The sequence below is a fragment of the Panthera pardus genome, unplaced genomic scaffold (assembly GCF_024362965.1).
Source record: "Panthera pardus isolate Hobbes unplaced genomic scaffold, ASM2436296v1 HiC_scaffold_6, whole genome shotgun sequence".
Lineage (NCBI taxonomy): Eukaryota > Metazoa > Chordata > Mammalia > Carnivora > Felidae > Panthera > Panthera pardus.
In genome coordinates this window covers 60468654-60490916 of record NW_026526991.1, presented here as the reverse complement: position 1 = coordinate 60490916, position 22263 = coordinate 60468654, and the positions used below count along the sequence as shown (strand labels likewise).

General features: G+C 36.2%; 1 protein-coding gene across 1 annotated transcript; it reads left to right on the top strand.

Moving 5' to 3' along the window:
* The first annotated feature begins 19239 nt into the window (after positions 1-19239).
* LOC109261090 (olfactory receptor 9K2-like) lies at positions 19240-20181 on the top strand. Its single transcript, XM_019439612.2, has one exon. The coding sequence runs from the start codon at positions 19240-19242 to the stop codon at positions 20179-20181; it is 942 nt and encodes a 313-aa protein (XP_019295157.2).
* Positions 20182-22263: the final 2082 nt, after the last annotated feature.

The window sequence follows — 22263 nt, the reverse complement described above, 5'->3', positions numbered from 1 at the left end:
TGGGTGTGGCCATCACCTGGCCATTGTTTGGTGACACCCTTTGCAGAGGGGCTGAGCAGGTCCAAGCTGCAGTCCCTCAGAAGTGGGGGTTTGGGGAAGGCAGCTGGATCAGAGACAAAACTCGGGAAGGAGGTGCTGCCTGGGGCTTGGTCACGGATGGTAAGGAGGCGGTGAGTGTACAGAAGCCAAAGATGAAGGACGGGTGGGGGATTGCTGATCAGGGAGAACACAGTTGTGACACTAGAGACTGGGTAGCTGGGTGACCCCATTTTCACCGCTCTTGCGCATGTGCATAAACACCTACAAATGCTACAATCTACCCCAGTAGGCTAGCAGCGCCATCTAGCGGAGAACGGAGCCATTACACTAAGCCCCACCCAACTGGGCCATCCTCACTCTTCGAAAACACAAGTCTCACCGCCTGCTTAGTTTATTGACTATAAAGCGCTTCATTGTTTGACTTTCAGGGAAAAAGGAAGTAATTTCAGTCGCATTTCAGTATGTTAGCTGGTCCATCTATTCAATTTTCTTTCTTTCTTTTTTTTCTTTTTTATTTCTTTTCTTTTTCTTGAATACAGAGAGAAAATTCATTTTTATTTTCGATTTTTATTAAAAATATTTTCCTTAATTTTTTCTACTATATTTTTTACTTTTGTGCAAAATTTTTAAATTCTATTTTACTTCCATCATTTCATTTTAGTCTACTTCAGTGTATTCATTCTTTTCAAATTTTCAAATGATATCCTTTTTTTTCTTTTTTTTCTCTTTTTTCTCTAATCTATCAAGTCCCTTTCAACAACCAGACCAAAACACACCTAGGATGTAGCATCATTTATTCGATTTTTTTGTGTGTGTGTTTGTTTTAAATTTTTAAATTTTAATTTTTTCTACCTCATTAATTCCTTTTCTCCCTTCAAAATTAAAAAAAAAAAAAAAAAAGGAATTCACCCCAAAAGAAACAGCAGGAAGAAACGACAGCCAGGTACTTAACCAACACAGATACGAGCAAGATATCTGAAGCAGAATTTAGAATCATGATAATAAGAATACTAGTTGGAGTCAAAAATAGATTAGAATCCCTTTCTGTGGAGATAAAAGAAGTAAAAGGTAGTCAGGATGAAATAAAAAATGCTATAACTGAGCTGCAATCTCTAATGGATGCCAGGGCAGCAAGGATGATGAGGCAGAACAGAGAATCAGTGATATAGAGGACAAACTTGTGGAGAATAAATAATGAAGCAGAAAAAAAGAGGGAGATTAAGGCAAAAGAGCATGATTTAAGAATTAGAGAAATCAGTGACTCATTATAAAGGAACATCAGAATCATAGGGGTCCCAGAAAAGGAAGAGACAGATATAGGGGTAGAAGGGTTATGTGAACAAATCATAGTGGAAAACTTTCCTAACCTGGGGAAAGACACAGACATCAAAATCCAGGAAGCACAGAGGACCCCCATTAGATTCAACAAAAACTGACCATCAACAAGGCATATCATAGTCAAATTCACAAAATACTCAGGCAAGGAGAGAATCATGAAAGCAGCAAGGGGAAAAAAGTCCTTAACCTGCAAGGGAAGACAGATCAGGTTTGCAGCAGACCTATCCACAGACACTTGGCAGGCCAGAAAGGAGTGGCAGGATGTATTCAATGTGCTGAATCAGAAAAATATGTAGCCAAGAATTATTTATCCAGCAAGGCTGTCATTCAAAATAGAAGGAGAAATAAAAAGTTTCCCAGACCAAAAAAAAAAAAAAAAAAAAAAAAAATTTAAAGGAGTTTGTGACCACTAAACCAGCCCTGCAAGAAATTTTAAGGGGGACTCTCTGAGGGGAGAAAAGATGAAAAATAAATAAATAAATAAATAAATAAATATCAAAAGAACAAATATTAGAAAGGACCAGAGAACACCACCAGAAACTCCAACTCTACAAACAACATAATGGCAATAAATTTATATCTTTTAGTACTCACTCTAAATGTCAATGGACTCAATGCTCCAATCAAAAGACATAGGGTAACAGAATGGATAAGAAAACAAGATCCATCTATATGCTGTTTACAAGAGACCCACTTTAGACCTAAAGACACCTTCAGATTGAAAGTAAGGGGATGGAGAACCATCTATCCTGCTAATGGTCAACAAAAGAAAGCCAGAGTAGCCATACATATATCAGATGGTCTAGACTTTAAAATAAAGACTGTATCAAGAGATGCAGAAGGGCATTATATCATAATTAAGGGGTTTATCCACCAATAAGACCTAACAATTGTAAACATTTATGCACCAAATGTGATAGCACACAAATATACAAATCAATTAATCACAAACATAAAGAAACTCATTGATAGTAATACCATAATATTAGGAGACTTCAACACCCCACTCACAGCAATGGACAGATCATCTAATCAAAAATCAACAAGGAAACAATGGCTTTGAATGACACACTGGACCAGATGGGCTTAACAGATATATTCAGAGCATTTCACCCTAAAGCAGCAGAATATACATTCTTCTCTAGCGCACATGGAACGTTCTCCAGAATAGACCACATACTGGGACACAAATCAGCCCTAAGCAAGTACAAAAAATCAAGATCATACCGTGCATATTTTCAGACCACAATGCTATGAAACTCTAAATCAACTACAAGAAAAAATTTGGAAAGGTAACAAATACTTGGAGACTGAAGAGCATCCTACTAAAGAATGAATGGGCCAACCAAGAAATTAAAGAGGAAATTAAAAAGTATATGGAAGCCAATGAAAATTCTAACACCACAAAACAAAATGTAAGGGACGCAGAAAAGGTGGTCATAAGAGGAAAGTATATAGCAATCCAGGCCTTCCTAAAGAAGGAAGAAAGATCTCAGGTACACAACCTAACCTTACACCTTAAGGAGCTGGAAAAAGAACAGCAAATAAAACCCCAAACCAGCAGAAGACAGGAAATAATAAAGATTACGCAGAAATCAATGCTATTGAAACCAGAAAAACAGTAGAACAGATCAATGAAACCAGAAGCTGGTTCCTTGAAAGAATTAACAAAGTTGATAAATCCCTAGCCAGTTTGATCAAAAAGAAAAAGGAAAGGACCCAAATAAATAAAATCAAGAATGAAAGAGAAGTGATCACAACAGACACAGCAGAAATAAAAACAATAAGAGAATATTATGAGCAATTATATGCCAATAAAATGGGAAATCTAGAAGAAATGGACATATTCCTAGAAACATATATACTACCAAAACTGAAACAGGAAGAAATAGAAAATTTGAACAGACCCATAACCAGTAAGGAAATCAAATTAGTAATACAAAATCTGTAAAAAAACAAGAGTCCAGGGCAAGATGGCTTTCCAGGAAAATTCTACCAAACATTTAAGGAAGAGTTAACACCTATTCTCTTGAAGCTGTTCCAAAAAATAGAAATGGAAGGAAAATTTCCAAACGCATTCTATGAAGCCAGCATTACCTTGATTCCAAAACCAGACAGAGACCCCACTAAAAAGGAGAACTACAGACCAATTTCCCTGATGAACATGGATACAAAAATCCTCAACAAGATATTAGCCAACCAGATCCAACAATACATTAAAAAAATTATTCACCACTACCAAGTGGGATTTATACCTGGGAAGCTGGGCTGGTTCAATATCCGCAGAACAATCATCGTCATTCATCACATCAATAAAAGTAAGGACAAGAACCATATGATCCTTTCAAGAGATGCAGAGAAAGCATTTGACAAAATACAGCATTCTTTCTCAATAAAAACCCTCAAGAAAGTAGGGATAGAATGATCATACCTCGAGATCATAAAAGCCATATATGAACGACCCAATCCTCAATGGGGAAAAACTGAGACCTTTTTCCCTAAGGTCAGAAACAAGACAGGATGTCCACTCTCACCACTGTTATTCAACATAGTATTGGAAATCTTAACTTCTGCAACCAGAACACAAAGAAAGAAAAGGCATCCAAATCGGCCAGGAGGAGGTCAGACATTCACTGTTCGAAGATAACATGATAATTTATATGGAAAACCCTAAAGAATCCACCAAAAAACTGCTAGAACTGATTCATGAATTCAGCAAAGTTGCAGGATATAAAATCAATGCACAGAAATCGGTTGCATTCCTATACACCAACAATGAAGTGACAGAAAGAGAAATCAAGGAATCGATCCCATTTACAGTTGCACAAAACACCATAAAATACCTAGGAATAAATCTAACCAAAGAGGTGAAAAATCTATACAATGGAACTATAGAAAGCTTCTGAAAGAAATTGAAGAAGACACACAAAAAAATGGAAAAAGATTTCATGCTCCTAGATAGGAAGAACAAATATTGTTAAAATGTCGATTCTACCCAAAGCAATCTACATATTCAATGCAATCCCTATTCAAATAACACCAGCATTCTTCACAGAGCTAGAAAAAATAATCCTAAAATTTGTATGGAACCAGAAAAGACCCCGAATAGCCAAAGTAATCTTGAAAAAGAAAACCAAACCAGGAGGCATCACAATCCCGGACTTCAAGCTGTATTACAAAGCTGTAATCATCAAGACTGTATGGTACTCTTACAAAAACAGACATTCAGATCAATGGAACAGAATAGAGCACCCAGAAATGGACCCACAAACGTATGGGAAACTAATCTTTGACAAAGCAGGAAAGACTATCCAATGGAATAAAGACAGTTTCTTCAGCAAATGGTGCTGGGAAAACTTGACAGTGACATGCAGAAAAATGAACCTGGACCACTTTCTTACTCCATACACAAAAATAAACTCAAAATGGATGAAAGACCTCAATGTAAGGCAGGAAGCCATCAAAATCCTCAAGGAGAAAGCAGGCAAAAACCTCTTTGATCTTGGCCACAGGAACTTCTTACTCAACATGTCTCTGGAGGCAAGGGAAACAAAAGCAAAAATGAACTACTGGGACCTCATTAAAGTAAAAAACTTCTGCACAGCGAAGGAAACAATCAGCAAAACTAAAAGGCAACTGACAGAATGGGAGAAGATATTTGCAAACGACATATTAGATAAAGGGTTAGTATCCAAAATCTATAAAGAACTTATCAAACTCAACACCCAAAAGACACCAAATAATCCAGTGAAGAAATGGGCAAAAGACATGAATAGACACTTCTCCAAAGAAGACATCCAGATGGCCAACCGACACATGAAAAAATGCTCAACATCACTCATCACCAGGGAAATACAAATCACAACCACAATGATATACCACCTTACACCTGTCAGAATAGCTAACATTAACATCTCAGGCAACAACACATGTTGGTGAGGATGCGGAGAAAGAGGATCTCTTTTGCTCTGTTGGTGGGAATGCGAGCTGGTCAGCCACTCTGGATAACAGTATGGAGGTTCCGCAAAATACTAAATATAGAAATACCCTATGACCCAGCAATTGCACTACTAGGTATTTATCCACGGGATAAAGGTGTGCTGTGTCAAAGGGGCACCTGCACCCAATGTTTATAGCAGCACTATCAACTATAGCCAAAGTATGGAAAGAACCTAATGTCCACAGATGGATGAAAGGATAAAGATGTGGTATACATATACAATGGAGTATTACTCGGCAATGCGAAGAATGAAATCTTGTCATTTGCAACTATGCGGATGAAACTGGAGGGTATTATGTTAAGTGATATTAGTCAGCCAGAGAAAGACAAAAATCATATGACTTCACTCATATGAGGACTTTAAGAGACGAAACAGATGAACATAAGGGAAGGGAAACAAAAATAATGTAAAAACAGAGAGGGAAACAAAACATAAGAGGCTCATAAATATGGAGAATAAACAGAGGGTTACTTGAGGGGGTGTGGGAGGGACGATGGGCTAAATGGGTAAGGGGCAGTAAGGAATCCACTCCTGAAATCATTGTTGCACTACATGCTAACTAATTTGGATGTAAATTAAAAAAATAATAAAATTTAAAAAAACAAAAAAAAGAATATCTTTTGTATTTAATTTGTTTATTTACAACACTTCTTTTTTAGATAACTTTATTTATATCTTTCTTTTTTTTTTCCCAGTTTTTTCTGTTGAGACCCAAAAAGTTTTTATGTAAAACATGAATTTAAGGACACTGTACATTTTCATAGTTGATAGGCACCCCTGGAGGCTATTTTGGCCATTCCCCTGCCTCTTAAAACCAACCAGTCAACAATTCTGTTAACATTTAATGTGTTTTTTTAAATTTTTTTAATTTTAATGTGTTTACTCATTTATTTTGAGAGAGAGAGGGAGATATAGATACAGATAGAGGGAGAGAGAGCGTGCACACGCATGAGTGGGGGAAGAGCAGAAAGAGAAGGGAGAGAATGCCAAGTAGGCTATGCTGTAAACACAGAGCCCATCTCGAGCTTGATTTCACACTGCGAGATCGTGACATGAGCTGAAATCAAGAGTTGGATGCTCAACTGACTGAGCCACCCAGGCGCCCTTGTTAACATTTAATGTTTTAAAGAAAGTAGACATTGTAGAAACTGAACTAAATTCACTTTAATGTACATACTACCATGGTCACAACGTGTCTTAAAATTACATCAAAATTAGTGAAACCGTAGCAGTAGCAACAACAGAAATTACATGAGTTGTGATGAAGCATTGTATAATTTAATTCATTGTAATGATATTTATATATAGAGAGAGAAAATCATAAGTTTTTAAAATTAAAAGACATTTCTGTTGTATGTTAATTTTTGGATTTACCATAAGCCAATTTTCTTTTACATATTATGGTAGCGTTAGTTTTTAATTAAAAATTTTTCATTTGGGTATAGTTGACAAACAATGTTATATTAGTTTCAGGTGATTTGACAAGTTTATACATTATGCTATGTTCACCGCAAGGATAACTACCTTATAGCCTATTAAACTGCTATTACAATATCATTGACTGTATTGCTTGTACTGTGTTTTTAGTCCCATGTCTTACCCGTTCTGTACCTGAAGGCCTGTATCTCTCTCTCCCTTGCATTCATTTTGCCTAACCTTCTGCCCCCTTCCCCTCTGGCAATGGTCAGTTTGTTCTCTGTATTTATATATCTGATTCTGTTTTTTGTTTGTTTGTTTGTTCATTTTTTAAAAGTTTAATTTTATTTATTTTGAGAGAGAGAGAGAGAACAGGCACAAGCTGGGGAGAGGCAAAGAGAGAGAATTCCAAGCAGGCTCCCCACCAGCTGCATGTGGAGCCCAACATGGGGCTCAAACCCATGAACCATGAGATCATGACCTAAGCCAAAACCAAGAGTTGGATGCTTAACCAACTGAGCCACCAGGCTCCCCTGTTATTCATTTTTTAAAAAAGATACCATTAATGGGGCACCTAGGTGGCTCAGACATTTAAGCGTCCAACTTGGGCTTGGGTCATGATCTCAGGTCTGTGGGTTTGAGTTCCACCTTGGACTCTGGGCTGAGGGCTCAGAACCTGGAGCCTGTTTCAGATTCTGTGTCTCCCTCTCTCTCTGCCTCTCTCCCACTCACGCTCTGTCTCTGTCTCTCAAAAATTAAATACAAACATTTAAAAAAAAAAGATTCCGTTAATGAGTGGAATCATATAGTATCTGTTTTCTCGGTCTTATTTCACTTAGCATGATATCCTCTGGTATTATGACAGATTATTGAATAGTAAGCAACTATGTTGTTTAATTTCATGACTCTAAATAAGTCTTTTAAATTTGTTTTTGTTTCAATTCTCCAATTCATACATTAGAATTAAATTTACTTTTTTTCTCTATCTCTCTATTATACTTCATTATAGACATTTAATGATCATAATAGCATAAGCATAAATAAATACAATGCAAGCTTGTTTCAGTGCACATTTATTCCTTTTTTTCCATTTATACCCATATTTAAATTGTTTTGTGTATCTTCTATCCTTCATATGCACAGATGTTTCTATTTCTGATAATATTTGTCTATTACTAAAAAGACAGAAAAATCTCTGCCCAAGATCTTAGAGTTCTCCACCTGCATTCCAGCCTGCAAAATCCAAACATAGCAACAACTATCACCACAACAACAACAACAACGAAAGGGAGGGGGAAAGAAAGAAGGAAAAAAGGCAAGAGGAAAGGAAGGGAAACAACAAAATCTTATTTTTTGTATTTCAGAAATACAAACAAGAATCACTTCTACTTTTAACAGTTGAAATGTGTCAATAAGAGTGTATATCACCACAGGGACAAAACTAATAGAAGAAATAAGAATATAAAGTTTAAAATGTAAAAGAGTGATGCTTTTGTCAGGATCTGAAGTCTTTTTCCTGATAGAATAAAGACAAATACAATTTTTGGGTAGATTAAGAAATGGAGTAACCATTAAAAAAAAATGAGAACATCAGTGGAATGGAATTTCACTCCAAATTGAATCTTAGGTGGATGATAATGGGTGTGGGAACTATCTTCCACCAAAGGAGGCAATTTTCAAAGACGGTAAACCAACAATCAACTAAAAAAGAACAAACAAGGTCTTATTTCTAGACATTTTCCTACTCTCCCATGACCCCAAAGCACACTTAGAGGGCAGATCTGCATTATTTGTGAAGTATATCTAAAAAGTTTAACCAGTCCGACTGAATTCTTCATTAGGAAGACTTTTTTTTTTTTTTTATAAATTTTTTTTTTAACGTTTATTCATTTTTGAGACAGGGAGAGACAGCATGAACGGGGGGAGGGTCAGAGAGAGAGGGAGACACAGAATCCGAAACAGGCTCCAGGCTCTGAGCTGTCAGCACAGAGCCCGACGCGGGGCTCGAACTCACGGACCGCAAGATCATGACCTGAGCCGAAGTCGGACGCTCAACTGACTGAGCCACCCAGGCGCCCCAATTATTTTAATTCTTATAAGTCAAGTCACATTTATGAGAATCATATATTCCTCTATGCTTTTTCATCTTTTCTATTGTCCTTTAAAATGTATCAATTTTATTTTTGTTTCTGGCAATAGCTAGTGAATGTCTCCATAGCAAAGACCATATCTTCAGTGAGTCTTTCCAAGGCCTTAGAGTCTCTTTTTGACTTATTAAACTTTGTTTCCTGTAAACACATTAAAATTACTAAGAAAAAGAGTTTATAAAACATGATCAAATAGATTAAAAAACTAAGAAGAATGGTATTACTTAGACAAAAATATACGGAATTGACCTAGACAAAAATATACAATATTTCTGGAGAGTTCTGGCTCCAGAAGCAAACCCTGGATGCAGCTGCAGTTTGCTGCCATCTGGCGGGAGCTGTCCATTTCAAATAAATCTAAACTAAAGAATCAGGTACTGTGATTGGATGAAACTTCCAGAACAATGGCTAACAAAACAAAGTATTTTTTAGTTGTGGATTTCCCCTTCTGTCCAAACGTAGAGCATTGCCATGAAACCTTTCCTAAATTGAAATGGCAGAAATCAAAGAAGCAGTACCATTATTAATATGGATTTTTTTAAGCATTTCCCATACTCAAAAAATAACCTCTCATGTTTCTCTGATACCTTATGACACATCTGGTTAACAGATGCACAAAATAAATTGAGATGAAGCACAGATGTTCACAGACAAGTTCAAAGCAATGGTGGCTTGATGTTGAGATGCTAAGTGCAGTTCCCTGGGAAGGAGCTTCGTTGTGCCTCTATAATGGTTTGCTGCCAAACAAACGCTGGATACTGTTTTCATTTTTCACCTTTTTTTTCATAAAAGGGAAAATTCCTTTTGGATATATTTTGCATAGTATAGTGAAAACACATACTAATGTAGGTTCTTCATAAAAAGCAAATTGGCTTAACGAAAACTTTCAAACCACAAGGGGTATCTGTACTGGTTTTCATCCCCATTATATTGTTCTGAACATGGGAAATTGGTTGGAAATAACTAGGAATGGGCAAAGTCACCTTATACCTTGGCCAGAATAAGTCCAGTCATACCTGTTTTATTTTCCTAGCTAAATTAAACTTCTTTTCCAATATGCCTAAGTAGCAGAAAGGCAGTTATCTTAGTTTTTTTTTTTTCATTATCAATTTAACTAAGGACCTCCATAGGTATGGTAGATTTCAGATACCTACTGCTTTTCACTGAACATTGAAGAGTCACTGATGGCAACTAAACCTAAATTTCCTACGGATAAAACAGTTCTGCCATTGATGAAGTTGCCTACACAGGCTATATGATATTCAAGGAAGAAAGTTACATATTTCCATTCATTTTTTTAAAGGATAGTCTTACTCTCTGAAGGCCAAATTCTATTAAATGTTGCTTCTCTTAGTTCTCAGCATTTTTTATTCCATCCTCAAGAAAAGACCCACTAAAGTATGATAGTGGATCCAAGAATATACAATGGGGGAAAGAACAGTCCTTTCAATAAATGGTGTTGGGAAAACTGGACAGCCACATGCAAAAGACTGAAATTGTACCACTATCTTACATCATGCAGAAAAATCTAACTCAAAATGGATTAAAGACTTGAACATAAGACCTGAAACCCTAATGCTCTTAAAAGAAAATATACAGTAAGCTCCTTCAGATTGATCTTTGTGTTGGTTTTTTTTGGATTTGACACCAAAATCAAAGACATCAAAAGCAAAAATAAACAAGTAGGACTATACCAAACTAAAAAGCTCCTGCAGAACAAAAGAAACCATTAACAAAATGAAAAGGCAATTCACTGAATAGGAACAAACATTTGCAGATCATATATCTGAGGAGGTGTTAGTATCCAAAATCTGTAACAAACTCTTACAACTCAACAGCAGAAGAAACCAATTCAATTAAAAAATGGGCAGAAGATTTGAATACATATTTTTCAAAGAAGATGTACAGATGGCCAACAGGTGCATGAAAAGTTGCACAACGTTACTAATCATCAGAGAAATGCAAATCAACACCACAATGAGATATCACCTCATACCTGTGAGAATGTCTATTATCAGAAAGGCAAGAAGTAACAAGTGTTGGTGAAGATGTGGGGAATAGGGAATCCTCGTGTACTGTTGGTGGGAATGCAAATTGGTGCAGGCAATGTAGAAAACAGTATGGAGGGTTCTCAAAAAATTAAAAATAGAATTAGCACATGCTCTAGCAATTACACTTCTGGGTATTTATGGGAATAATACAAAAAACACTCACTTGAAAAAATATATGCAACACCACATTCACTGAAGCATTATTTCCTATAGCCAAGATATGGAAACAACCTACGTGTCTTTCAATGGATGTATGGGTAAAGAAAAATGTCATAATGATGGATTATTATTCAGCCACAAACAAAAAAAGAAATCTTGTCATTTGTGACAACATGGATGGACCTTGAGGGCATTATGCTAAGTGAAAGAAGTCAGAGAAAGATAAATACCATATAATATCACTTATATGTGGAATCTTAAAAAAAAAAAAAAAAAGAGAGAGCTCAAAGATACAGAGAAAAGATTGGTGGTTGTGAGGAGTTGGAAAAATGGGTGAAAATGGCCAAAAGCTACAGACTTCCAGTTCTAAAATAAATAAGTCCTGGGGATATAATGTACAGCATGGTGACTATAGTTAATAATATTGCATTGTATATTTGAAGGTTACTAAGAGAGAGATGTTGACATTTCTCATCTCAAGAGAAAAAATTTTGTAACTCTGTATGGTGATGGATGTTAACTAGAGTTATTGTGATGATCATTTTGTAGTCTATGCTCATAACATTGTACACCTGCAACTAATATAATGTATGTAAATTATATTTCAGTTTAAATGGTTACAATAAATAAAAAAGAGAAAAATCTGCAGTGATTAACAGCACTATAGTTATAATTCTGTGATTGAACTAAATATGATTTGTTCTGGAAGCCTCCAAGGTGGGAAAGTCTCCTGCAATGTAAGTAAAATAAGAGCGCACATGTTAGCTATTGGATTAATTGATACAGATATAGACAAATAATGTCATGATTTGTCTTGTCATAGCATTGGCTTCTGCAGGGTCCTAGTGCATTTTGAAAGAAATTTGGTAAATTCTCAGTCAAGTAATTTCATATTTTCAGCTAAAAGAAAATATTCACCCACTTCTTCATTTCCTTTTAGTAAAATTATATATATATATATATATATATATATATATATATATATATATATATACACCTCTGCCATTCCTTATAGTGGGCTGAACGAACAGACTTTCTCCTTGGCCATATAACTTGTCTGAAGAATGAGATGTTAGGGGCGCCTGGGTGGCTCAGTTGGTTAAGCATCTGACTTTGGCTCAGGTCATGATCTCAGGGTTCTTGAGTTTGAGTCCCACATTGGGCTCTCGGCTCTCAGCAGCTCTCAGCACGGAGCTCACATCAGATCCTCTGTCTCCCTCTCTCTCTGCCCCTCCCCCCTCTCAAAAATAAATAAACATTAGAAAAAAACAATGTTAGCAGACATGTCATAAACATGAGGGTTGGGCATATTCTCTTGGCAATTGTGATTCTCTGAGAAGACTATATCTCAAGTAACTGCTACTCCTCCTTCAGCCCAGGCCCCAGAATGCAACATGGAATTCGCTTGAACCCAATCCCAGACAGGAGCTTCCACCTGAGAACATGGAGCCTAAATTAGAGATGTTCAGACAAGCCTATTTTAGATGAGACAATAGCAGTCAACCTGAGAACCTAAGCATGAGAACAAATACTTACGGTTTTAAACTACTGGATTTGGGGCTGAATTTCTGACTGAATTTATTATGTAGCATTACTATAGCAATAGCTGACTTATACAAGTAATGTTATTTTTCATTTATTTCTTTTATAGTGATAATTATAATAGGGGCGAGTAAAGACTCTTCTGCCAAGACCAAGTGTTCACTGAAGAAAATAGGAAACAATGAAGGACCAGGAAAGAGCCAACTGGAAGATTTCCATAGAGACAACCAGTAGACAACTCTAGGTCAAATGACTACTTCCCCAAAGACAAATAGGTCTGCCTATACTCCAATGACAGTGTATGATTTGAGTGGATCAAAACAATGGGACTCTTTATGTTGGTCTTTATTCATTATCTTTTGTATTTGATAATTAAACACTATAGAATATTTGCAAATAAGTGACACTAGGGTGTCCAATAGATATAAGGGGTTCCTAAAAAAAAAGTGTTTCAACACTCTCTAAAGAAATCAAGCCCCCTTTGTCTGATGAATCAAGTCTCTTTTATTTGATGCTTCTCTGAAGAAAAAGCTCACTCCAATACAATTGTGCTATGTAGACAGTGTGTACATAATATGGTACTGACCTTTAATTATTGGCAAGTGAAAATGGGAAAACCATTTATTTTTAAAATTTTGATTATAGTGTAGTTAACATACAGTGTATATTAGTTTCAGCTGTATAATATAGTAATTCAACAATTCCGTATATTACTCAGTTCTCATCAAGATAACTGTACTCTTAATTCCAGCCACCTATTTCACCCATCCTTCCACCCACCACCCCTCTGGTAACACCTGTTCTCTATAGTTAAGAGTCTGCTTTTTGGTTTGTCTTTTTTTCTCCTTTGCTCATTTGTTTTCTTTCTCAAATTTCACATATGAGTGAAGTTATATGGTATTTGTCTTTCTTTGACTTATTTCTCTTAGTATTATACTGTCTAGATCTGTCTGTGTTGTTGCAAGTGGCAAGATTTCATTATTTTTTATGGCTGAATAATATTCTCTTATATGTAAATACCACTTCCTCCTTGTCCATTCATCTATCAATGGACATGGGCTGCTTCCATGTCTTGACTATTGTAAATAATGGTGCTATAAACAAAGAGGTGCATTCCTTTGAACTCTTGTTCTTGTATTCTTTGGGTAAATAACCAGTAGTGCAATTACTGGATCATAGGGTAGTTGTATTTTTAATTTTTTGAGCAACCTTCATAGTGTCTTCCACAGGGGCTGCACCAGTTTGCATTCCCACCAACAGTACATGAGAATTAATTTTTCTCCACATCTTTGCCAGCACTTGTTAATTTTCGAATTTTTTATTTTAGCCATTGTGACAAGTGTAAGGTAATATCTTTTTTGTGGTTTTGATTTGCCTTTACCTGATGATGAATGATGTTGGGAATCTTTTTGTGTGTGTGTGTGTGTTGTTGAAACTTTGTATGTTTTCTTTGGAGAAATGTCTGTTCATGTCTTCTGTACATTTTTAAATTGAATGTGTGTGTGTGTGTGTGTGTGTGTGTGTGTGTTGAGTTTATATATTTTGGATACTAACCCTTTGTCTGATATGTCATCTGCAAATATCTTCTCCCATTCAGTGGATTATATATTTTTTTAATATAAATTATTGTCAAATTGGTTAACATACAGTGCGTAAATTGTGCTCTTGGCTTTTGGAGTAGATTCCCATGGTTCCTCGCTTACATACAACACCAAGTGCTCATCCCAACAAGTGCCCTCCTCAATGTCCACCACCCATTTGCCCCTCTCCCCCACCCCCCCATCCACCCTCGGTTTGTTCTCTGTATTTAAGAGTCTCTTACGGTTTGCCTCGCTCCCTCCCTCTCTGTTTGTAACTATTTTTCTCCCCTTCCCTTCTCTCATGGTCTTCTGTTAAGTTTCTCAAGATCCATATACAAGTGAAAACATCCTTTAGTTTTGTTGGTTGCTTCCTTTGCTGTGCAGAAACTTTTCATTTTGATGTAGTCCCAATAGTTTACTTTTGTTTTTGTTTCCCTTACTTCAGGAGACATATCTAGAAGGATGTTGCTATGGCTAATGTCAGGAAAATTAATACCTGTGATCTCTTCTAGGATTTTATGGTTTCAAGTGTCATATTTAAGTTATTAATCCAGAAAATGGGAAATGTTTAAAAGGTAAAGATGTGAAAAAGTTTTTAAAAATCAGCTAATTAATAATCTTAATTTCCTATACAAATTCCCTTTTTCTTTGTAACAATGGATATGGCACTAGAAAGCAAAGGTTATGGGGGCAAAAATGCTTACCATAGTCCAGTTCTCATACCAGAGAAGACATCATGTTTAACAGGTTTCCACCTGAACTTCTGGGAAGATGATGGTAGTTATTGGATCTTCTTAAATATCCACACAGAAACAGACAGAATATCTAGAAAACAAAACCAAACCTCATGGACAATTTTACAACAAATTTATATGACAACGCATGAGAGTGAATCTCTAAGTACAAGAAGGTGACAACAAACCACCAACAGTCTCAAGAACTGAATGTAATTGGCTGCTGTGTGGGACAAAGCAAATGAAGAATGGGATTTCTAATACACAAGAGCAGAGAAAAAAATCAAAATGGCCAGCAGATATTCACTGGAATGTGTGGCAGACCATTTAGAGAATATGAGCTGAAATTGGGAGAAGTTCTACCCATTAAAATGGGGTGTGTGTACCAGGGACCCGTGGTAAGGGCTTTCAAAAGGAACCAACTGGACTCCATTTCAGGACATAGCCCTACATTGAAATGATCCCAATTCTTGCCCCCTTCCTTTGCCCATGCTCCATGCTATACAATTGCGTGTTCTCCCACTTAGGTGAGGCTGCTCTGCCCCATGCCTTGATTCAGCCATATCGCTCACTCTGACCAATGAGATTATTACACTGAAAAGTGCTAGTACATTTATGCTTTCACTTTTCTCTCTCAACCATCATAAGACATGCCCAGGGTTGCCTGCTGGAGGGGAGGACACACATGGAGAAGAGACAAACTGCTTGAGTCATCCCAGCTAAGGCCCACCTCAACCAGCCAACAGTACAGACTGCATGGCCAGGATCAACAGAGTTGCCTAGTTGATGACCTCAGTTGCAACCTGTGGTTATATGACACTAAAGTTTTATGGTTGCTCTCTATATGTTATTTTTGCAATGTGTATGCTAATAAAAAATTTATTTAAGCATTTTATCTTGTGTATTATATTCTGAAGTCTGTAATAACTGAAATTCAGTATAAGTTATACTAAGAATGACTACAGTTTCATGTGTTTATTTTCTTCAAGTTTATTGCTTCTTTCTTGTATGTCAGTAAAATAGACACATTCTGATATTTGGACCCTCAAACTGGAACCACAACTTTAGTCCACGGGAGATGACAAGGCCTTGAGATAGTAGTTGTAATTTATATTCAAATAGACTTATTTATTGATTCTTAATATTAATTATGAATACACTAGTAGCATTGTAATGTATTTTGTGGGATAATATGCAAAAAGAAATCATTTAGCAGAGGGTAAGATCCGATGGGAAAATAGGGACAATGAACCCAGACAATTCAAGACTATGAGCTGTCACATAAAAGCATCAGTAGATAAATTCAGTGAGACTGTAGAAAGCAGAAATTACACCGAGGGATGGAAGTCATGTAAAATATATATCTCAACCTTAAAACAAGTTTTTCTAACAAGAATATATGGAAAGAGACCAGAGTTAATTCAAGGTGAGTAATAAGAGTAAATATAACCCGTAATCCATTCTCTTTGTCTCTTCTTGTGTGGCCCTATGGGATGGATGTGGAGCCTGCCATTGTTATCGTCCTGTAATTGACTTATTCTTACTTCTTTCTGAGGGACTCTTTCCCAAGCAATGCATGCTGTAACTACCTGAAATGGTTGGAGTAGAGCTAACTAAGGGCACCAGGACTCTTCCTGGTGTGTTCCCCAGGCCATCAGGGACTGCACTATTCACTGGTGATTTTGCTTTGCCCTACTTAAATTCCCATTTGCTGTCATCGCCCTTGTTCTGAGGCCTGTGACATACCCCCTGTGCAGGAGAGGCATCTCATGCAGAGTGGCTCTAGGGACTCAAGGGTGGCTCTAGAGGCTCAGTTGCATTTTATTTTCGGTTTTGATAAAGAAACATTCACAGGGTTGGAAAAGTCTTCACTGGACCACCTCTTCCATCCTCTTGTCTCTACAAAGGTACAAAATTACAGGGGATTTTCAGGCAGAAACACTGATAAAGAAGATAAAAAAGACAATCTTAATCGAAGAAAAGGATAATATTAACTTATGAGCAGAGCCTAAAACAGAATAAAACTATGTAATTATTTTATATCTTGTATGAAATGTTAACTCCAAAAAATGTTTTATTTTGTCATTGTCCTTAATTTCCTTTATATAGTTTTATACACTTTTTTGCATTTCTGGAATTAAACACAATAGCTTTTGTATTCTTGCATCTACCATTAGAGTATTGCTCAAGAGAAGTAAAGAAAGGAATATTCAGGTAGGAGATGAGATAAATTTATGTTTATTTCAGCCAAATAATTAGTCATTTATGGATATGTCTATGTGCCTTCATGTACAAAAATTATTTTATAACTGGTAAGATTTCTTTGTTACAAATTATAAAAAACGTTAGTATGCACCTCAAAAAACCATACCCTTTTTTCCTTAGGGGCAAATCACAACATACTTATTATTTCATAATAAAAAGGTAAGCAAAGAAAAAAATGCAATGCACTTGTACTCCGGGAAGAAACTCCTTTATGATACTTGTGTATTCCTGTACTTTGGCTGGCGTACCATAGGTGGCCCATAGTGTTCAGTGACTTAACGAATGACTGGATGAATACACATTACTCTTGAAAAATGAGAGCAATCTCAAAACAATGATTTCTTGTCACTGCATACTGCCTGATATAGTTTCAGGCATATATAACTTGGTTAATAACAATGAGAACTATAAATAAAACAAAGAAAAGTTTCTGCTAATACTGCCAGATATCCAGTTGTATGATGTGAATTTGGTAGCTTTGACAAAGCCTTCTTACTTTCTCTAAAATCTCTAGTCTTTTTTCTGTTCCTTTACTCACTTAAATTTGATGTCTGATGCCTGAAATTCCACTGTTAAATGTTTATTCCTTTAAGCCTAGTGTTACAACAATACTTAATTGCAGATGTCCTTATACAAGTTAACATTGGCACTTAGTGCTTTGCTTAATTAAGATTATTTCAGTGGATTTTGGTTTGTCCTGGGAGTGCAGGGGTAAAGAAGAGGCTGAAGGATTTCATTATTGAGATGTTGCTAGTTTTTTCCTCATGTGCACTAAGTTACTAATATTTTGAGAAGGTTGGTATCTGGTCGAGAGAAGAAAGATGGGCTGAGAGCAGTAGGAGCTGAGGGACAAGGGCAGAGGATTGAAGACAGACAGTCACATGCTGATGGAGACTGAGAGCAGAGCATGGTGACTCTGCCCACACGTGCCAAGTTGAAAATGAATACTTTAGATCATTTGGCGCTTTTGATAAGCCACGTGAGCTGTCCCCTCTGTTGGGTGGTTTAAGTCACAATTGATTTTAAAATCTGAATAACAGAAATAGCTGCGTCACTTTATTGGAGAAAACAGAGAGTTTCCAATGTTATAGGACAAAAAAAAATCAGACTATTTCTAACTGTGTAACAGGTTTAAAATAATTGTTTTAAAAATTCTAATATATTTATGGATCTCACTCTAAATGGAGACATCATAAAATTACTTTTCAAAAATTTAATCAATACATTGTTTTGAAGTGCCCCCCTTTTTTTCTCATTTGCACAGATGTTTAAAATCAAATTGGCTTCTTGACAGATTTGTGCACAGATATGTAGAATCTATGGATTTCTTCTCCTGGTAGTGTGTCTGAGCTTTGTCCACTTCAAGAAGGTGATGATGCATTCTGTTTTCCAAGATTTTTATTTTGGATACTGACTAAATCTCTAGGTGACCTAAACTCTCACAAACTACTTAAATAGTAACCTCTATTTAGATCTAATGTTTATTCATGAAGTTTTAAATCACTTTGAAATTAGATTTTTCTATTGTATATTGGAAGCATTACAAGGATAAAATGAGTTTAAAATTACTAATTAAAGATGAGGACAAATACTTATGCAACTCTAAAACCTTCAGACATATTCAAATTACCATGACAATCAAGTGAAGAGTTAAACAGGTTTAAAGAAATAATGTTTTATGCATAAATGTCACATGTGCTATAATGGGAAGAACGCTGGATTTGGAGAGTCACATTAGAAAACTATGAGTTGGATAATTTACATGTTGTGTACTGATGGACAGTCACAATTATACTTTAGATTCACCTTCTATCAAAAGGCACAGCAAATCATACCTACCACAGTTGGATGGCAAGAAGGATAACAAATTTCAAATTTGTCCACAGAAAGGGTGTTTTATGATACCAGGAAATAAATAGGAAGTTCAATGTTTAATCTTGTCTTGTACCTCTTATCAGGTTCTTGCCATGGGTGACAAGGGAGCAGGCAACCACTCAGATGTAACTGACTTCATTCTTGTAGGCTTCAGGGTTCATCCAGAGCTCCACATTCTCTTCTTCCTCCTATTCCTGCTGGTCTATGGCATGGTTCTTTTTGGGAACATTAGTATGATGACAATCATTGTGACTGACTCCCAGCTGAACACACCAATGTATTTCTTTCTAGGCAATCTCTCCTTCATTGACCTCTCCTACTCCACTGTTATTGCCCCGAAAGCCATGGTCAACTTCCTGTCTGAGAAAAAGACTGTCTCCTTTGTGGGGTGTGCTGCCCAGCTCTTCTTTTTTGCCTTCTTCATTGTAACAGAAGGGTTTGTTCTGGCAGCCATGGCTTATGACCGTTTCATCGCCATTTGCAACCCTCTTCTTTACAGTGTGCACATGTCAAGACGACTTTGCACTCAGCTGGTGGCTGGTTCCTATCTCTGTGGATGGCTCAGTTCCATCCTCCAAGTCAGCACAACATTCTCAGTGTCTTTCTGTGCTTCCCGAGTCATTGATCACTTCTACTGTGATTCTTACCAAATTGAGAAGATCTCCTGCTCCAATCTCTCTGTCAATAAGATGGTGTCTCTTAGTTTGGCTGCCTTCATTATTTTGCCTACCATAGTTGTTATTGTAGTATCTTACATGTACATTGGGACCACAGTCTTGAAAATCCCTTCCAGTGAAGGGAGAAGGAAAGCCTTCTCCACCTGCAGCTCCCATTTGGGAGTAGTAAGTTTGCTCTATGGGACTGTCTCATTTGTGTATCTCACACCTCCAAGCAATCCTGAACTGCGTAAAGTGGCTTCAGTATTTTATATATTGGTCACACCCATGTTAAACCCTCTGATCTATTCTCTAAGAAACAAGGATGTCAAACAAGCTTTGGGAAAAATCCTTTGGAAGAAAAAAGCTTTATACTAATTCACTTTTTTTGTGACTCATAATGGGTTCATTGATAGTTTTGTCCTGATTTGATTTTAACATGGGGTCAAGTATGAGTCACTTAAGGATCCTTTAAGTTGACCACCTACAGATGAATGAATAGTTTTCATTGAAGTAGTAGTAGCAACCTATCATTCACTCTTCCTTGAGAGCAGTGTTATATCTTCAGCATCAGTAGCATTTCCAGTCATCCGATCAACATTATAGTCTCCAATCTTTGTAAGTATAACTTTATGATGGTGGAGATAGTAGGGAAAGGGGGATTTAATTTTGTTATTATTTTCCTTTGGAACTACTTAGATGATAGACAGAAAATTGGTTTGGTAGGATGTTAATCTTAGAATATATTATCTCTTATTTATGAGTAGAGGAAGTGTCAACTCAAAGCAGGATGATTTCTCGGTTGTAATATTTAATTTCTGTATGAATCTATTCATAGTGACTTAATTTTGGGCCCACCATTCTTGAGTAGAAATATGGTGTCATATTTTAAGATTTTTTTTGTGTGCCATTGTGAGTTTATCTCAATAAATCATGGGTGTTTATATCTTGTTATTTTTTTTAAAATATTGATTGTTATTGATTTATTATCATATAAAAGAGATGGAGAAAGTTATTTCATACCCAGTGTTTACAAAACTGGGCCCCCATATCTAGTCTTCAGTATCAGTGTTCTATCTTGAGGGGACAAAAATTGCATTGGATGTTCCAAATCACTTTTGCCAATTTGCACTGGATTATTTTTTTTCTTTGATAAATGCTATTTACCTGTACAAAATTTTTGTTTGCTTTGTATTTGGTATTTTAGTTGCATATGATCTTTTTGTTTTCCTAATATTTGTTGAATTGGTGTTGTAATTATAATGAAGTAATATACACTTGGAGAGTAATATCTTTGTTGTCATGTTGCTATAATTTTTAAATTCAGGTTGTGCTTTCCAATGCAAATTGTAGTTAATTCCAATATAAAAAGAGCAACAGAAAATATTGCTGGAAAAAATCAAGGGTTCACTCCTATTGTATATCTTTTATTTGTATATTATGAGATAAAATTGTAATGATGGGAAGATGCCCAAGGCAGAAGTGGAAGGATGTTGTAAAAGATGTACTGTTTAATGTGTTTGCCTGTTTCTACAATATCAGAATATATCAATACAGCCAGTAAATTCTGGGAAATCTGGGGAGTACACTACTTGTAAGGTTAGGAAAGGAGGTGGCGAAATAGGTGGCAGATGGGGAATGGTAAAGTACTCTGGTATGTAACCTACTATTAACAAAAATAAGCTTCTCTTTTAATTGTTACAAAACCAACTTAGAAAAATTCTTTTACCAAAGACTACTTCAATATTTTTGTTACAGGACTATGTTTTTTGTTTGTTTCTTTGTTTTTAACATTCTGAATGTGGTCTAGAATTTAAAAATAGATGTTCTTGGCTCCATACCAATGTTTCCAATAAAGGAATTATTATTTTACTATCTTTGACTTTTTTCATTCGTTTAACTGAGGGTACAGTAGTTCCCTCATTATTCATGGTTTTGCTTTCCACGATTTTGGGTACCTGAGGTCAGTCATAGTCCAGAAGCAGATGATTCTCCTTTGACACAACATCAGAAGATGAGTAGTAGCCTTGCACTATGTCACAATGCCTACATCATTCACCTCACTTCTCAGCACATAGGCACTTTATCCCCTCACATCATCCCAAGAAGAAGGGTGAGTACACGACAGTAATATATTTTGAGAGAGAGAGCGAGAGAGCACATTTACATAACTTTTATTAAAGTATATTGCTATAATTGTTCTATTTCCTTATTAGTGTTTGGTTTTAATACTTTATTGTGCCTAATGTATAAATTAAGCTTTGCCATAAGCATATAGGTATAAGAGAAAAAACAGTATCTAGAGACTTTGGTACTATCTGCTGTTTTTTGGCCTCCACTGGGAATCTTGACAGCGATCCCCTGTGGACGAAGGGAGACCAGTATATATATGTTAGGTTTGTTTGTTCATAAAACATTAAAAGTTACTTTGGCTAATGTAAGCAAGGGAAATTTATTAGA

Excerpts from the sequence above, each read along its gene's own strand:
- LOC109261090 (XM_019439612.2), top strand. The coding sequence starts at position 19,240 with ATGGGTGACAAGGGAGCAGGCAACCACTCAGATGTAACTGACTTCATT.